Source organism: Musa acuminata, chromosome BXJ1-5 (assembly GCF_036884655.1).
Source record: "Musa acuminata AAA Group cultivar baxijiao chromosome BXJ1-5, Cavendish_Baxijiao_AAA, whole genome shotgun sequence".
Lineage (NCBI taxonomy): Eukaryota > Viridiplantae > Streptophyta > Magnoliopsida > Zingiberales > Musaceae > Musa > Musa acuminata.
Window position 1 is genome coordinate 4,600,186 of NC_088331.1, and position 19,061 is coordinate 4,619,246.

The 19,061-nt window shown below is 39.3% G+C and overlaps 2 protein-coding genes across 2 annotated transcripts; both read right to left on the reverse strand.

Annotated features, from left to right (window-relative positions):
- Positions 1-1,018: 1,018 nt before the first annotated feature.
- On the reverse strand, positions 1,019-7,698 carry LOC135673173 (MAR-binding filament-like protein 1). The gene is made up of 5 exons (XM_065181968.1): positions 7,288-7,698; positions 5,957-6,079; positions 4,742-4,923; positions 4,486-4,626; positions 1,019-2,964 (listed from the first exon to the last, which is right to left on the reverse strand). Exons 1-5 carry the CDS (start codon positions 7,553-7,555, stop codon positions 1,243-1,245), a joined length of 2,436 nt encoding a protein of 811 aa, XP_065038040.1. The 5' UTR covers positions 7,556-7,698; the 3' UTR covers positions 1,019-1,242.
- Positions 7,699-7,986: 288 nt separating this feature from the next.
- Positions 7,987-14,706, reverse strand: LOC135673172 (heat shock 70 kDa protein 14-like). Its single transcript, XM_065181967.1, has 10 exons — positions 14,567-14,706; positions 13,040-14,255; positions 11,199-11,426; positions 10,949-11,044; positions 10,652-10,876; positions 9,589-9,783; positions 9,354-9,500; positions 9,123-9,272; positions 8,666-8,796; positions 7,987-8,532 (listed from the first exon to the last, which is right to left on the reverse strand). The coding sequence occupies exons 2-10, from the start codon at positions 14,207-14,209 to the stop codon at positions 8,319-8,321; spliced, it is 2,556 nt and encodes an 851-aa protein (XP_065038039.1). The 5' UTR covers positions 14,210-14,255; positions 14,567-14,706; the 3' UTR covers positions 7,987-8,318.
- Between the last annotated feature and the right edge of the window lie 4,355 nt (positions 14,707-19,061).

Here is a 19,061-nt window from a genome sequence, read left to right on the forward strand (position 1 = left end):
CTTTGAGCCGTGACCTCGGGGCAGACGCGGCTCGGTTCGGGTCCGGACGACGGAGATCTCCCAGGGGCGTGCCTCGAGCCCGTGGGGTCGGTCCGGTGCGATGGTCCGATCGGGACGGGTTCGCCATCTCCTCCGGGTGGGGGCTCATCGTCCGCGCGTCCGGCAGGGTCTCCCGGCTTCGCACCTGCACAAGGGTCGGGTCGGGAAGCTCGACCCGACCCCTCCGACGATCAAGTTAGAAGAATATGTGGAGGGGGTTTCGGAAGAAGAAGTGTTTTAGAGTGTCTTGCCCTCTGTCTTCTGTCCTCCCCCGCTCGTTCAGAGTGCGAGGGTATTTATAGGGAGGCTTACTGTTTCCTGATGTGCCCGCTTGCAGGGGGCAGGCTGGTTGCGTCTGACATTGGTTTGGCGTGGCGTGAAGAACCGAGCTTGAGTAGGTGTTAATGCGCCTCAGCCTGTGTTCCGGTCCGTTTGACCGGATGTCGTCGCGTCGTCCGAGGCGTGAGGCGTCATCTGACGTCAGCCAGGTCTTATCATAATTACTATCCATATCACCATGCATCCACTCTAATTCTTGTAACAGCCATATGTTCGAATTATCTTCCATTGGTCAGATTTTGATGTTGTGTGTCAGTCACCCCACCCGATGAGATAGTCGAGAACAACAGATGTTTCAGGCAAGCAACCATCAGTCCAGCCATTAGGCCCCCATCTTTCTTCTTTCTGTAGGCAAATACCTGAATAATAACCAGAGTGTATTGACTATGGGTAAGACAAAGCCGCCACTACGTATAAGATTTCCCGGAATGCATCTGCAAGCATGCATACTAATGGATGCTTTTGTAGCTAACATAAACTGGTGTTATCTTTCCATCATCATCATCGCATAAATAAACTAAAGCAACCTTAGTTCTTATGTGCAAGCCAGAAAAGCCTCGCTCTCGCTCTCTGGGGTGTAGAACAAACACATACAAGCAGATCTCAACCTTATATCGTTTCATGGCTTGAGCTTCATCCATACACGAAATTTGGTTTATGTTACCTTCTCATGACTGTATCTGTTTTATACAACATTCCGTACGGAAATTCAAGCCTCAGGCACAGATTCAAATCAGACAAAGATCTATGAGAACACTTGATCGACGAATAACACACGGCCTACGCACGTTGTCATGAATCTAAATTCCAAACTAGAAATTGTAAGCAATAATAGGAGATTCAAATCCCAGATTTCATTGTTAGTTAAGAGACTTCTCGGGTGGATCCTCCCTTTTTTCTCCTACTACTAGTCTTCCTCACTGTAATAGGAGTTTCTGCTGCAACTTCAGTGGTCTTCGGCAGACGATCATCGGATTCCTTTTCCGAACTTATCTGCCTCCTCAATCGAAGTATCTCGCCTTTTGCAAATGCTAGCTCCTCCTCAAGCTTCCTGGTCCTCTTCTCTACGCTCTCTCTCTCACTTCCAAGCAGCAGAATAAGGTTCTGCGTGTCTTTGATGTTTTCCCAAGCTTCCTTTGTGATATTCTTTTGCTCTGAGAGAGACTTGAACAACATCTCTTTCTCTGCTTCCAGGCTAGTAGTTAGAGTGTTACTGCTCTCTAGCTCTCTTGAGAGCAATAATGCATTCTTATTCATCTCATCAAGTGATTTTGTAGCCTCATCCAGATCTGCTTCAAGAGCTCCTAGTGCTTCTGAGTCCCTTTGCATTTGTTTTCCCAAAACCTCAAGCTCTCTATTCAAAGTGGAAACCATTTTTCTTTCTTCTGTCACCTCGTGCACGGTGGCTTCCAGTTTCTTGTATGTTTCTACCAATTCCTCCTTTAAGTTCTTACGGTCCGCAACAACATCTTTCAATTCTTTTGATGTGATATCAAGTTCATCTTTGGTTCTTCTTAGGGCCTCCTTAACTGAGACTAATTCATCAGAGAGTAATTTTGAACTAGACTTAGCTTCTTCCACACTACTAGTTAACAGTTTCTCCATTTCATTGAAACCATCCTGCATCTCTGAGACCTCACACATAAGATTATCATATGAACCTTTAGCCTCATCCAGTTCCTTGGACACGATGGAAACCTCAAGTTTAGAAGCTTCCAATGCTTCTCGGGTAGCCTGCAAATCATCTTTCAATTTCTTCATGTTAACACCTTCTTTTTCCAGTAATGATTTGACACCATCCTTTTCTTTCCTCAGCTCAGTGACAACGGCATTTTTTTTCCTTGCTTCAGCTAATGCAAGCTCAAGCTTTTCTTCAAGATGATGAAGTTGATCATCTTTCTTAGATAACAGTTCAGCATCAAGAGCTGCTTTTCTCTCAGAAGACGACTTCAAATCATTATAATCTTTCATCAGATCTTTAACTCTTTGCAAGGACTTATCCTTTTCCGAGTTTAACAACCGAATTTTTTCATTTAAAGTATCAATTGAAGATACCTTTGAACTTAAATCAGCTTTAGCTCCAACTATCTCCTCTTTCAACTGTTTAATAGTTGAATTTGCAATAGCAAGCTCCTTTTTTATGTGTTCCACGTTGGAGCCCAATTTCTTATATTCTGATTCATTTTCAGAAAGGGATAATTTGAGGCTTTCAATGTCCTCCTCATTGTCATTTATCTCCAAGTTAAGAAGGCTTATTCTATCTTGTAGTACATTAAAACTATCTACCTTTTCTCTAAATTTGGCGTCAAGTAGCTTTTTATCAGCAGCAGTTTGTGAAAAACTGCTCTCAACTTGACCCATTTGTTCCTTAAGCTCCTCAACTAGTTTTCTCTCATTTTTTAGCTCTTGATGCAAAGTTGCTGTAGTCCCATTTGCTGACGCCAGCTGATTTAGCAAAGAGGTTTCATCTTCTTTAAACTTTTTCACTTGCTTCCTTTTCTCTTCTTGTTCCCACTGTAGCAATTTTTCAAAGTTCTCCTTCATTGAAGACATTGCTGCTTCCTTTGAAGTCAGCTTATGTTTCATCTGCATCAACAGTTATATTATAAATAAATACACTGCAAGAAACAATTACCAACGTTCTTCTGTGCTTCCAATACTTTGTCTAAACAATATAAGAATTAAGTCATTCGCCTGATATGATTTAATATATACCAAAACTACTGTATATTTGCATCTTCGTAATAAGATCAGTTTTGGCATTCATGCTGCATTGGGAATATCATAATTAACTGAATCCCTAAATGTCAAAATTAGTGAATCAGTTTAAGCATACTCTATTCACAAAAATAAAGGAACTTTTAATACTTAAATTTCTGATAATTTATGCATAGATTAAAGTGGATGCACGTACAAGGAAGATTCTGAAGTTCACATTGCTATGTACCCAAACAAACTATAACAGAAACTAGGGAAAGTGTTTGCATGAAGTGAAGGAGATGGCCGATCAATTTGATACATTCAAGTATATAATAGATGTGGTGACATGTAATAAGATGCAATCATAATTATGCCAAAAAGTCTCATCTGGAAAGTATAATTACGTCCTTCAGACAAGAAAGAATAAAGAAAGATGCACATTTACAAGTACAACCAAGATAAATGGTTACATTTTCAAGTACAACTGAGACTGCCTATGCCTTACCACCCATGCAAGAATGTAGAGTATATACTGCAACTCAAGAAACCTTCTCAAAATAAAATCAAAGAACATTTTAGTCAACATCATAATCTGCTAGTGTTAGGGGACAGAACTAAATTGTTTTTGCAGCATAAGCAAATTATGGAGAAGAATTACTTGGTTTAACTATGATGTTGTAGCATGTCTGAATAAGGATACAGGAAATTAGTACAATAATATGGATGTCTACACAATAAAAAATTTAAAAAACACAATAAAGAATGACAAATATAATCCGTGGATTGAAGATCTGTCATTACTATATTATTTTCTGATGGAAGGAATGGCCAGTCAATTTGATATCTCATGCTTTTCCTAATTCTGACTTTGTATAAACTCATTTCTTTGCGTCCGAAAATAGTTATCATTGTCCAAGTAGGTTAGCTCTTCATTTGTTTGCAGATATTGAATTTTCATCCAATAAACTTAATAGAATATCTTATAGCTTCAAGGGCATGTAATCTAACCTACTGCATTTTCTGTATGGAGTTAACTCCCTATAGGCTCACCAAGGGGAAGAGTTATGCCTAAGACCCCAGGCTTTTTCGCACCAGTGGAAGTTCCCTTGAGGACCGCAATTGGAACTCTAAAATTCATGTAAGTCACAAAAGTGATTTTACTACTATAAGCCATTGTGTTTTTTCATGATTCATCTCACATCAATGCTATCAATCATCACTTTTTTAAGCTTTCACCCCCATGCATTCAGTAGTAAATCAGAGCAGAGAACAATCCTTATCCAACATCAATATTACTATAGAAATGAATAGGACAATATTTTAGAATCTCCAATGCAATGCCAAATCCTCATTTATGGTCAATAAAAAATGTAAGAAAAATACTGTTCAAAGGTTAGAGATTGATACAGATTCCACAGTTGATTCGGTAACTGTCTTTTCCTTTTGTAATGTTGCATACAGTGCGCCAAGAACACCTGAAGCAATTACTCCAAGCTCATTTAGGAAAGAAATGAACGAGTTTGATGGTGCATTTTGAAGATGTGCTTGCTGCAAATAAATGGGATTTATATTAGATGAAAAAAATAAAAAAATACACTACAAGACTGACACAGAAAAAACTGGTTAGTTTAAAATTGAAACAGCAAAAATGAAGATAAGTCACCTCAAATTGGTTAGGCCCTTGAGATGAATCTTCAAGCACAGTATCTTTAAGAAATTGTGTCTCTGGCTGTATGACATCATGTTTATCTGGCATAATGACAACTTGTTTATCTGGCATAGCAAGGTCTTGTTTGTCTGGCATTATCACATCTTGTTCATTTGGTTTTCCGATATCTTGTTTGTCTAAAGCCACAACAAAAATAGTCAGTTACACCAAGGCATTCATACATATGAAACAAGGTCTACTGTGATGCAGATACCAAAATTTTAAAAACATTTGTTGGTTGAAGTATAGCGCCAAAGCGGGGAATAGATAGAGCCACTAAGTGGTTCTGATCACATAATGGACTCTTAATTTCTGGTTATTACATGTTTCAAATTTCAGAAAAAAGTATTTTAAAGGTACAAGGTTATAACAAGTCCATTGTACCTCATGTCAACAATGCAGAATCAGGCAATCTTATTGACATTAAAAGACGAAAAGGCAAGGGGCATGCCATATTGACATGAGAGCACCACAAGCGACACAATGACAATGAGAATTCTATTTTGTATGTCTTATTTTCATGGAATAAACATTATATTATACCAGTTGTCCAACACTTACAATAACTAAATGCATTGAGGATTGGCTTGTCCTTGACAAAAGGAGAAAAGTATACACACAAAAAATATTGTTGAAATATATGATAATTCCAGATCCAGTGAGTTTCTAAACAAAGTGGAGATCTGCAATATCTTTATACATGGGCCGGATAGTATTTTGCAACTATATATTTTCCCAACTAAAATGCATGGCAATGCAATTTTCCATTTTGGTGAGTGCCAAATTGAACACCATCATGTCCCTAATCCAACCATTGTTCAAAGATGTGTACTCTTGATAAGCTTGCTAGAATAGATTGTTCTGCAAGTAAGGGGAACATTAGCACCCTTCAACGTATTCCGGTGTCTTGCATTCAGTATGCTCACTTGTTTGTACCATAATACTGGAGACCTATCTCAACCTCAGTTCCAAGTAACCCAAGTCCATCCAAGTATCCTGGTGGTATACCCAGGCCTAATTTTTGAATGCATGCATGTAACTGTACTTGTGTGTATATGATGACACACTAGATTAGGACATCTTGTTTTCCTATTATTATTTGGGCACATTGAGAGAGATGGCCTGCAGGATGAAAGACATGTATTTGTGGGCGTGACACTGCTATTGTACCTTTATCTACTTCAGTGAAGACCTGCTTGGTTGTCTTTGCTCGTCGGCGAAAGCTTATTGCCTGAACTTTATAAATCTTCTGTCTTATTTCGTCACTTATGCTAGGAACCACAGTTTGAAATCCTGCTTCACTATAGAGTATTAGAGCATTGTAACAGGATCACTGATAAACTAACCATAAATAATTCACTCAGAGAGAAACTTAGATATGAATTTATGAGAAACAATTTGAAACCTCCAATAGTAGAAATAGAATATCTTTATTTAACTACATAGAAGACCATGAATTCAAAATCCAAATGATGATTTTCAATCTTGAGCATTCTGAACAAACTAAATAATCACTTATTTTGTCTCTTTGTGTCATAAGCAAGCCTGATCATCCAAGAGAGTATAATAATAAAAATGAAACACAAAGCACCATAATATCCAACAAATTAGTCATGACTCATAATTGGACCAGGCTAGACAAAGGATTTTGTGCGCATATAGGTAAAATGAAATCCAGCATGGTGGTCGTGGTTCCATCTTCAAAATTCTTCTCATAACTTGGGATGGGAGTCAAGGATACACCTCAGACTGGATTCTAGAATAGCATCTGAGTTTATAGGATAATCTTAGATCTTTTTCACGAAATATATGATAAACTGTAATATATTTTGACTGATTGGACAAATGATGCAAACAGATTCATGTAGTGACAACAATCTGTCATTATTCAACCAATGTTGTGACAATTAGATCCTAGGATACATGGTTTCAACACCATAAGGAGATGCATAAATCTGCATCTACAAGCTGATATATATGGTTGATGTGAACGTATCTTTTTACAAGTAAAATCTTATACGGTATTAATTTACATTCTATATTCTTCTGCAACGAGGAAATCCTTACACCATGGTGGGATGGACTATGGAACTAGGATAAATTTCTTCAAGAAAAGGCTGTAGGGATAAAAAAGACGCATGCAATAGAAACCCACAGCAGAGGCCAAACGTAAATCCTTGAAAATAGTCAGAGTTTCAATTTGCCAAACGTTTTAACCTATTGTGATCAGAAACAAACCACGAACTTATTAATGCGATCATTCACATAACACACGGCGAATTCATGTTGATTAGCAACCAAAATTGGATAACGAAGTTCCTAACACCAGCAATTTGATGAACCACGCTGTGCTGCAAAACTCAGTCAAACCAAACAGACAACCGAAATCAATTCAAGAAAGGGAAAAACAATCTCAACCTGAATAGGAGCAAGAGTCTTCAAAGTTACAGTAATTAACAGATCGAATGAATAGAACGGAAGAAGCCGAAATTTGGACTGACCATCGACCATTAAACCTTCAGCGGCCATTGCTCCAAGTTTCAGGAAGGGAAGAACTGAGATGCCCACAAGGAGGAGCGCCCTTCTGCGGGAAGCACCTGCGGCAGCACCTACGTCACTCTCACCACTCGCACAGCACACAGCATAACCCAGTCTTTTGGTTGCGGGCTTTCTCTGCGAAGGGAACAGTGAAGAAGATGAGGAAGAGGAGGAGAAGGGTAGCGGAGGGGGCGTCTGCAGCCGGCTCGGGCTTCCCACCAGAAGCCCCATTTCTTGTTTTCCTCTATTTTCTTCTACCTATCCTCACTCTTTCAGCGTTCTCCCTCTTTGGGTCGGGTTTTCTCGAGGCAGAGCGGCACCGGCACCGGTACCCACCTCCTTTTCTTCAAGATGTGAGTGAGATCACGCGCCGTCGGACACTGATCGAGCGGCCACTTGTGAGTAGATCGATCACCTCTGCTGCATCTCGCCTTACGAAAGACGCCAAGTCGCGTTCGTTGTACTTTGTTCAGGGCTGCCCAATTAGGAACCGCCAGCTCATCTGATGAGAAGGAACCGAACTCCATACGCAAACTACGGACGTGGTTTGACCACGTAGTTAGTAATTTATGACATCTGCTTCCTCTCTCGTTGCTAGGCAACAGATCAGGCCTTGATCTGACACAATCTCGATCCAATCTCACATGAATGGCTGGTGGAGATGAGCCCAAATAGATATATATATACCTTCAATATGAAACGGAAACATCACTTGTCATGCAGTCTTTGAGAATGGCAATACAGATAAAAAGGACTGTCGAAAAATTACAATGTGCCCCTGAAACAATGTAGGATAAAAATCTCAGTACAGTCAAACTGATGGGAATTATGGGAATTTTCTTTTCATTTCATAACTCTATTCTAGGCGATTAAAAAATCTCAAGCACGCATTTAAGACCTTCAGAGAAACCTCCATTGACCAATCTCTTGTTGCCCAAATGCTGACAACAAAAATGATTCTGAAGCAAAGGCTAACTAGAGAAGCTCGATGTTTTCATGCTGCAGGTACGCTCTCTGATTTGTCAGTGTCCATTGGCTCTGGAGCTGCTGCAGGTGGTACCTGACTGCCCTCTTCGGCCATGGGCTCCCCTGATGCATGCACTCCTGGTTTCTGCTGCTCAGCGGCTTGAGGCTGCTCTCCTGGTGTTGCGGTAGGAGGGGTCTGAGGTTTCGGTGGCGGAGGCCTGGTCATTATTGGCTTACAAAACCTGGTCAAGCAAAAAAATGTTACATGCTCTACGGGCAAAATGCTAATGTTTACCACACGAAGATCCAACAAGCACATATAATGAAGAACAAAATAAGTAAAAAATGGGGGTGAATTCTTATGAGAAATTGCACCTGTCTAGTGCCTCAGTTTTCCTCTTTATGTCAGCGCAGAGAAGCACTGGAGTGGCATATTTGGGTAAGCCATCCTGCTGCTGCTGCTTCTCCCTCAACCATGCTTCTGCATCACTACACTCACTAACAACCTACGGAACATACAGTACAATCATATTAGTGCATGACTTCCATCCCTATATTTACATCTACATTAGATTTAATAATCTCTGGACAAAATACAAGCAGAGGGCAATTTGTCAAACAAAGAACAAATTGCAAGTGCCCAGCAGTTGAAGAATGGTATCAGTTTGAAACAAAGAATTAATGCTTAGACCACATACCACATGACAACAGGGAAGAACCAAGTTACATGTTCAATTACTTAAATGACCACAACAAAAATCAATCCTTGCCAACTTACATAATTTGATGAAGGTAAAAGAAATAACATGGCAGGTTAAATAAGATAACATACCTTCTGCTTCTCTGCTATATCAATGTGGTCAAACTTAGGATCTTTGGATAAGGCTGCTCCTCTGAAACTATTGATGCAATAAGCAAGTTGAGCTATTGCAGGACCTCTTTCTGTCCACTCCTTGTAACGCACCTCAATTGGGTTACCTAGCTGCACTCAGATTCATCATGTCATAAACACCAAGTCCTAAAAGCATACATTCACAGATCAGAACCCAAGGCAATATTATACCTTTTGAAGCTCCTCAAGCTTTGCAACATAAACACCCTTAGTTTCATCTTCACCTTCTTCATACAACCAATCCTCAACTTGCTGAAGCTTTGCAATAAGCTCATCTTTCTCTGATGGTGTAACAAATTCCTGATACTTATCATAGAGCTGAAACATAAAGATAGATGCTCTTAGCATTTCGTTAAATAGACTGCTAATATTTGGTGCAACGAAAGAATAAGGAGAGGCATATTACCTTGTTTCGCATGTCATAAACATATGCCTCCACAGCATTTTTCTTGTCTTTGGTTTCCTCCATTACTCTATCTTGAAGAGCCATTTCAAACTCTTTCTCCACAGCCTTTTGCAACTCTTCAGCCGACATGCCGCCATACACAAGCTCCACCACAGGCACATTAGTTTTCTTGACTTTCTTTTTAGTAGCTTCAACCTGCAGGACATACAATCTTAAGAATCTAAATAAAAAAGCTACATAGAAAATGTCTCTCCGGAAAATGAACAAAACTCTCTTCATGTCTCAGACAAGAAATTACATTAATAGCAAAAAGAAAGAAAATACTATGGTTCGGTAACATGATGAGGCTTCAGTTTAGACACTAAGGAAAGCTTACTGATCTAGCACTGCTGTACGGTAAAAAAGCACCAAAAATAGATCTGGAATTATATCAGCAGTTTGAAGATTTTACTCAAAGAAAAACAAACAGATTTAATAAGTAGAAACTGAAAATAAGAGATGTATTTTAATTAATTATCTTAAATTTAGTTGATAGGCAGACAAAATAAGAACCAAATGAGTAGCAACATAAACTAAAATTACAAGTTCCACTAAAAGTTTCTTAAAGCACATCAATGGTTTCCGCCAATTCAAACTATGGCAAATAAACAAAGGATCAAATTAATAGGTGCCTAAACAGAGATGATCCCATGGTAATGTCTAGTTTTAACCCACCAAACATCATTGACTTGAGAAAGGATTTTTAACCCAGTCAAAAACTTAATTATGGCTGGAATAACCTAATCAAACATAATGATTTTAACCAGGAAGAAGCACAGACTAATATATCAGTGTCTATTCAAACAACAATAATTAAATTTTTGTGGATCTGTAGGTTCACATAAGTGATGAAAATATTTTAACAAAAAACATTTAAGCTAATGCGACAAATTAGCAGTTATCTACATGTATTAATAAAAAAAAGATCATCCATACAAAGAAAAGAAAATCTGAACTAAAAAAGCATGAAACTTTTAGTCATAATTAAGCATAGTACACTACAAGCAAGTGACAAGTTACAAACCTTGTTATCAGTTTCCATCTCCACAGGTTTATCATTAGACTCTGGTACCCCATTGTCAACCCCACTAGCAGAACTATTACTGGCACTTTTAGCATCCTCCATGTTTAAATCAGTTTCAGTTTTGGAGGCTTCGTTTACCGCTTCATCTGTGTCCATCTTTGTAGATTCCTTAGGTAGCTCTGGTGCAGCTGAGACAGGAACTTCAACTTCTTCCTCCTCCAACATCTGGAGAACATATAAATTATTTCATGGAAAAGGAAAAAAAAGGTCAACCAATTCATGGCATTCAATACTTACAACAGCTGACTCAACAGAAATAATTCCATGGAGATTTAAGCGAACTTTTACTTTCAGCTTCACCCTCTCTCCTTTGCTGGACTGGAAAGGTCCAATCTGCCAAATGGCATTCACAATTGTCACAGACAACAGAATTTTAAATGTATTAACTATCTAATGATAACCATGAGTCAAGCAAGTATTAAAACTTTCAAAATAACAGAAGCACAACCAAGAAGAAAAGGTAAATATGTTCAAGTCGATTAGTTACCGTGTAAGTGCTGATCTTTGCTGGAACTTGCACATCAGCTGCATCAGCATAAACAGCATCGACTGTGAATGTACTAGATCTAAAGAATGTAAGAGCTTTGACACTAGGAAGTGGGTTCCCTTTTGGAAACACAATTGTACTCTGTTGGTTTTCTGTTCCACCATTCTGAGAGTCAGAGGCAGATCCTTTCCATGATAAGGCTATTGGGAAAGGGAAGCTCTCGTGAACCTTCCAAAAATAAAAAGTAAATTCACAATGTAAAATAAGTATCAACAATTAAAATATAAATAGCTACCTACAGTCCATAGCACAAATGGAAATACATTCATGAATAACCTCGATGTACCCAAACTAACTATACAAAAAACCATTCTGTATATGATTTTTTTTAGGCTGATAATGACTGTTATTTGTCACCTGTGCCTCACAAATAACCAAGATTATTGCCTCAAACTCACTGGTCATACTAGTTATGCACCTAGAAGACAGTCCCCAAGAAAATCTAAAAAGAGAGGAAGAAGAGCTTCTTAACCTCTACTAAGAAAGTGCAACATGCCATCACCTACTACATATAGCAGCATGATCAGCAACCACTATATGAAATAGATGACAGCCATATAAATGCGGGATTCTATGTATGTAGTGAATCATACAACACAAGGAATGAGGATATTTTCTTATCACAGGGAATTCTCAAAGAAGCTGACCAACTCAATAAGATCAAATGAAAAAACAGTAGACAATATTAGATAAAAAATGATAAGAAAAATGGGATGCATTTCTAACACAGAGCAAATAAACATAACAAATATTCTGTATCATGGATTAAAGGATTCTGAAGTAAGGTTCGCAATACCGTACCGTACCGACGTTCACTCGGTACGATATGAAACGGTAAACCGAGCGGTATACCGCTCGGTGTATACAAGGCAACGTTGCTTCGACAACATCACCTCGTTTATATATATATATATATATATATACTATTTTATTATTATTTTTCGTTCCACCCGGTAGCGAACAGTCCGCGAACTGGTATGCCGTCGGACCGGTACGTACCGCCCATACCGAGCGGTATCATTCAATATTGCCTACCTTGTTCTGCCTACCTTGTTCTGAAGAACAATCTTGAAGTGCTAAGATAACTCATTCATCAAAATCTGACAAAAGAAAAAAAATATGACCAAAGAGATATTCAGCTAACCTAAAGGGTCCATTGTAAGCCTAGATTCATCAACTAATACATGCATATGAAACTTCATCTAATATTCTTAAAGTAGGCATATTTGATCCACTTTGACCAACATTTCAGATTCCCCAAGAGAATGCCTTATCTGAATTACACCAGAAAATCAAGCTAATAATATGTAAAAATAAATCTATCTGGCAAGAGACAATTTGTATGATTAACAGTAACCATTGTATTATCAGAAATAGAGAAGACTCTGTCCAAGTCTGTGACGATGTACAAGCAGATCTCCACCCAGAATTACTCAGTCATAGTCACTCAACAAATTCTGACATCGTATCAGCATGCATACACAGAACAACAGAACAAGAAAAACTGTAAGATGTGAAAACCAAATAACAGCTATGGTGATGAAACAACTAGAAAATTGTTACATTCACCTAATGGACACCAGAGGAGGACATTGCATTAGCAGATATAGAAGAATTATATCAGCATGGGACATAAATAAGAGCTAAGGTGATGGTACAATTAGAAAATTGTTATATTCACTGTATAGACCACAAAGGAGGGTATTGCACTAGCAGATATAAAGGAATTATATCAGCATGGCACTTAAATTTAACTTCAGAGAAACAAAATAAAGTAATACCTGAAATTCCCGCACTTTGAATGTGGGACTTAGAATGGCACACTGAAGGGAACAGCCCCGAGCGACACACTCACTTGCATTCATGGTACGCCTAGGCTCTTTACCAAAAAATTCAGTCAAAATCCTAATAATCGCTGGAACACGGGACCCTGACCCAACAACTTCAACTGAATGAATATTTTCCAGGCTCAGCCCAGCCTCTGAAAGAGCCTTCTCCAAAGGTTGCTTGACTCTCTCCAAAATGGGTACACTGATCTGCTCAAACTCTTCTCTCTTGATAAAACCTCTCACATCCTTGTCGTCCATCAAGCACTCAATGCTCATTGGAGCCTCTGGATTTGCACTGAGCATCTTCTTCAGCTTCTCACAGCCCGTGCGGAGCCTGAGACAGGCCCGGGCATTCTGATACACATCAATTTTATACTCATCTTTGAACTTGGCTGCAAAGTGCTTGAAAAGCACTTCATCGAAATCTCTCCCACCAAGGGATCGATCATAAGAGTGTGCCAAGATCTTCAGTTGCCCCTTCTTATAACCAGCAATGCAAACCTGCATGCTTGCGTGGCCCACATCAACAAAAGCCACATTAAGCTGATCGTTTTCTGGCAAGTCCGTCTTATAGATACCATAAGCCAATGCAGTAGCAGTAGTCTCATGGAACAAGCGGAGAGGGCGGAGACCAGCAATCGTAGCAGCATCTATCACAGCTCTTCTCTGGAGATCATTGAAGTAAACCGGAACTCCAATACAGCAATCCATTACTGCAGCATTTAAGTTATTCTCCGCAATGCTCTTCAGATTAGAAAGAACCATTGCAAGAATCTGTGTCGGAGAAAAGGTTTTCTGCTCTCCAAGGTAGTTTGCATGGATCAGCGGAAACCCATCAGGCCCTTCAGTAACCTTAAACGGGACCAACTGGATATCCCTCTGCACTTCTGGATCCGAAAATTTCCGACCAACCAGGCGCTTTATCTGTGAGACCGAGTTCTTGGGGTTCATCGTGGAGGATGTGGCACCCGCGGTCCCAATAAACCGCTGCTTCTCGCCAAAGCAGACAACAGCAGGGGTCTCGCGCTTTGATTCATCGTTAAGAACCACGTCGATTCCGCGTTGCCGGGCCACGGCAACAATGCAGCTCTCGTTCCCAACATCAAATCCGACAACGCTCATGTTTTATATGTATGATCCGATCCCCGGTATAAACAGAAATGTAGATCTATGCATCAATGGGTGAAACACACGATTTTTAGGCACAGTCGCCCCAACAAATTCAAAGAAAAATCAGATCTAGTTATCCAGTTATAATACTACTACCGAATGCAACTATAAGACAGATCAACACGAAGATCCATACGATATTAGGTCTAACCAAAAGGCTAAAAAGGAATCAAATAGCAGAAAACAATACAGCAAGCACGAAATCGAACCATATAGCCAGGATATCGATCGTCGCACCGCAATAAGGACAAGATTTTGGACGGGAAACCACGAGTGAGTCGAAAGAGATACAGAGGATCCGGATCTTACGTCTAGGGAACCGCAGAGCTGGTGCGAAGTGGTGCCCAATCCCTTCCGCAGGCGCTCTCTCGCGATCCAAATCTACCAATTCGCCGTCGTCGCGTCGTTAGGTTTCCCAAATGCGCAGAAGAGCTAAAGGCAGGGAGAAGGGCTACATATAAGGCATCGCCCGGGGTCTGTCGCTTTTTCTAGAATCATCGACGAGCGATCCACGTATCATAGACCGGCAATTTTCTTAAACCGTTGATATGGCGTAGCCCACAAAAAATGTGCGGTGACGATTGTGCAGAAAATGGGGCCCGGTCCTGTCGCCACGTGGCGTGAGTGGTGGGACGGGTCGATGGAGATCATTTCTGTAGCGGACCGACGGGTTCGAGAAGGATCCGTTGTCGAATCGATTAATACTTTCCCTATCTGCCTGTGGTTACTCGAAACCTACCTGCATTCGTAATTGGCAAGTTCTGAAGAGGCCCCGGTGGGTCCCGCTTTGAATCTCAGAGAAGCAGGTCTAACGGGTATCGGTTGATGGGTAGACAACGCTTTATGTTGTAACGTGAACGCAACGAGGTGCGGAAGTTCACAGGACGTATTGGAATATTTGAATCGAGCAACGATTGGGTCGAGTTCGAGTTTACGTCTATTGAATCGAAACTGTATTGCTTAATCGACTCGACATAAGTGCAAATTGCAATAGACACACCACAATATGAGGGGATTTGAATTGCATGCGATGTGCCATTAATGAATATAGATGGGGGGCTTTTGATGTGTCTTCCGAGTTCAAATGGTATGAGATTAATGCGATATATCTCCTTTGGATTCTGTAAATGCTTTATTTTCCAAAAATATAAATCTATAAATATCTTTCGTTTAAGTCATTTTGGAAAATGATCCAACCATATAATAGTAATAGTAATAATAATAAATTTAACAATTATAGCTTTCCTAATACCTTAATTTATTCGTTAGAATTTGAGAATATTTCAAGAATTTATATCCTCATATTTAACATATGTGATATTAGATCATAGATCGTGATATTTGGTGATGTCAATAGGTTAGGCTGCAAATGTCTAAGCCATCGGACCGGTCTTCCCACTGATTCGGACTCGACGCTTTGGATTCAATTCGATCACATCAAAATTGGATATAGACGGATTAAAATCGATTTTATTTTATATTTTAGAGAGGACGTTTAAAATCACTTATATATCAACTAAAAGGAGGTAGACAAAACAACAAATCCACCATAACAAAGATTACTTGTGTGTAATCGAATGGATGGCGGAGGCTGATCCAAGGAATACAAAGAATGTAAAGAACAGGAACAGTACAGCTTCAGAAGAATGGGGGGCGACTCAGTGGATAAGATAGGTGACGAGAAGGGCTACGAGCATCAACGCGTAAGCTATCCCTTGGTCGATCGCCTTGCCGTCGTTGCTCATCGGCGAGGGCGCCACCGCCTGGCCGTGCGCAAGCTGCGTGAGAATCGAGAGGAAGAAGAAGGCGCCGAACAGCATGACGGACCCAGAACTCATCTTCGTAGCAGCACTTGGAGAACAGGGCTCCGGAGCCAATTCCGAGGATCACAAGAAGCTTGAACGAGAAAGGAAGCGAGAGAGAACGGATGAATTCTGAAGCAGTGAAGCAGCGCCTGACCGCTGTGGGCGAATATATAGCGGTGGAGATACGCAGAAGCCTGGTCTTTCCGGTCGCCTGCGGGCCGGCGTTTCGTTCCTTGCGAAGAAAGACGAGTGGAACTTTCCACCGTGCTTGCTCTTCTTGTGGTCAGCGACCGCATTGGATGACTTGACTTCTATTTTGGCGGCTGGCGTGTGAGATCATGTTTGACACGTTCTCGATTGTCGTAGAATTTGAAGGACTAATTACATATTACTCAATTATCTTTAATAATTTTTTTATATTTTAAAAAAATTATATTAATATTTTATAATTTAAAAAGTGAAACATATATATTATCTTAACACTATCAATATTACTAATGAAAATATGAAAGCAATAAATAAAATAATAATTTTTAATATTTTAGTTGGTGATAATGAATAACAATGTTACTGTGGGTCGTGGGTAGCTGTTGTTGATGATAAGAGCAGTAACGAGAGATGAGCAACGAAAGGATCACTGATGTAGTATAGAGCGATACCACTCGGTAACTACGTTGATGTTGATACAAATGCAAAGCGATGTTGATGCAGTTGTTGAGCAGCATCACTCTGCATTTGCGTTGGCATCGATGCAATTTATCAAGTAGCACTGCTCGACATCTACATTGATGATTCTTTCGCTAGCCAATGTAATTGCGAGTGGCACCGCTGTGCATCTGTATCGGTATTAATGTAGATATCGAGCGACTCTCACCTCCATCATCACTCTCCAAGCATCAAAACACAAAATACACAACGAAACATGAAGCTCCTATATATTTAATTTTCATTGAAAAATGCAATCTCTGTGAACAAATCTATAAATCCTATTAATGTAACAGCACAGGAATGTATTAAGCAAATAAGAAACTGTTAGTGATGCAGAGAATGCATGTCAAACAGCTGTTAGGGTATCATCTACTGAGGTGTTCCTTCAACATCAGTAACAGTTCAGAGCTGAAGGAATGAATTCTTGTTCTCTTTTAGTTTGCCTTCTTTTAGTTTTTCTTTTGCCCTCCACCCAGAAAGTTCATCTCTCTTTTTCTTGTTCCCCTTTCATTTCTTTTGTTCCAAATGACTTTCAAGAGCAGTAATAGATATCACAAGAGTTCCTATCTATTACTGTTATCCAACCGCTAAGTTCTGATGAAGTAGTCATATTAATTAGCTTGTTTTCACCTGATTCCTTTCAAGATCTTGTGGTGTTGCAATTTATATTAATCTTTATGTCTCTTGTGATATATATTTCTGCTATTTTGGGTTCTGGATGCATGCAGTTGTAGCAGTGGATTGTTCTTTTGGTATTTGTTGGATTGAAAATGGATAAATGATTTGAAACTGAGCAGAAGTTGCATAGTTGAAAATTATCACTTTTGAGCCTGAAAAATGTGCACAATTTAAGTATTCTAGTAAGATCTAGATGGATAAACTATGACTTTTGAAGAAATCCACTAAGCACAGATGTCCTTTTTGTGTATATTTATATCCATGAAGTCAAAAGATTTTTTACTCACTGTAGGGTCAAACTTAGATGAAAATGTCTAAGCAAGTATTTTCAATTGATTTACATGAACTTAATGGGTATACTACTATTAATTTCGGACTAATAATGATTTAGACTCGATAAAATTAATAGATTAATTATCCAATCAAATTAGGTCAAGAAAGGCTAATGATTTAATTTTTCCGAAACAAATGAGCTAATTATATGATTATGTTAAATACAATTAATGAATCAGTTAAAAAAACTTTTTATCCTGATTTACTATTGGGATACATTAATTTCATCAAATCAAGCTTCCCTTAGTGTATAGACAACGAGTTCCAAAACAATTGGATGTCTACCTTCCAATTGTCTACTTTTAGAAGAAGAGATTGCTGGGAATGAGGAAAGCTAATTTTGGAGTTTTGATGATAATGGAAATGTAACCATATAGAGTGCAACCCTCTGTTATCTCTTCCATGAAGTGAAACACTTCATGGAATTATCACTCAGGTATGCATCCTTGAAACTATAGCTATTTATTGCCATGCAATTGGTATCTGTTCCAAAAACAATTTTCCACATTAATGAATTTTTTCCATGCATAACTAATAAAATTAGTAGTAGGCAAAAAAAAGAGTGTTCAGCCATTTATGAGGACATTCTTTATTCTATACTATATATACTATATGAAAATAATATTAAAAAAAGGAAAATTCAAGTTTCAAGAGGATATTATTCTACCACCAGACAACAACTGGTCCTCTGTCCTTTCCATTAACAATCATCATAGATGCAAGATTACTTCTGCAGTATTATCATTTGGTTGCGTCTACAATAGAAACACTCTGAAGGAGGTGAAATCTAAGCCATGTAAATTGCTGATTCATTCTTCTGTCTGCCAATGCATTTGTCACTTTCGTCTTTCCTTCAGTGGAATGATCAAAACAAGCAAAAAAAACAGAAACCATATGTGTGCACATCAGAATCATCAGCTGCATGTTTCCTTCTCGATGCCTCGTGAATGTAATGAGACGAACATCACCTCAGTTCATGCTAGCAGAGCAAGTCTGCTCCTGTGCAGATAATTCCTTCGTTACGAGCTTTTTCATGGCCAGCCGATCACCTTTTTTTACGCGCCACAAGTTGCACCCTCCTGCGTGCATAGGAAGTCAACCACAACAGGTTCTCGAAGATTTGCTCGTCACTACAAGAACTTGAAATCAATATATGGAAACCAAAAGATCTGCCTACGAGAGGAACGAATGCATCGTTGATCTGTGACCATAATTACTGGAGATGAAAGAAGAAAAAGAGAAGGATAATTTCTTGGACGCAAGGTTGGGGACCGTCTCCT

What these genes read in the sequence shown, in the direction of transcription:
- LOC135673173 (XM_065181968.1), bottom strand. Translation starts at nt 7,555, where the DNA reads ATGGGGCTTCTGGTGGGAAGCCCGAGCCGGCTGCAGACGCCCCCTCCG. An exon ending in TGAAGGTTTAATGGTCGATG is followed by an intron (nt 6,080 to 7,287) that starts GTCAGTCCAAAT and finishes ATAGTGAAGCAG; the next exon opens with GATTTCAAACTGTGGTTCCT. An exon ending in AAGGGCCTAACCAATTTGAG is followed by an intron (nt 4,627 to 4,741) that starts GTGACTTATCTT and finishes ATTTATTTGCAG; the next exon opens with CAAGCACATCTTCAAAATGC.
- LOC135673172 (XM_065181967.1), bottom strand. Translation starts at nt 14,209, where the DNA reads ATGAGCGTTGTCGGATTTGATGTTGGGAACGAGAGCTGCATTGTTGCC. An exon ending in CAAAGATCAGCACTTACACG is followed by an intron (nt 11,045 to 11,198) that starts GTAACTAATCGA and finishes GCCATTTGGCAG; the next exon opens with ATTGGACCTTTCCAGTCCAG. An exon ending in AGCTTGAGGAGCTTCAAAAG is followed by an intron (nt 9,273 to 9,353) that starts GTATAATATTGC and finishes ATCTGAGTGCAG; the next exon opens with CTAGGTAACCCAATTGAGGT.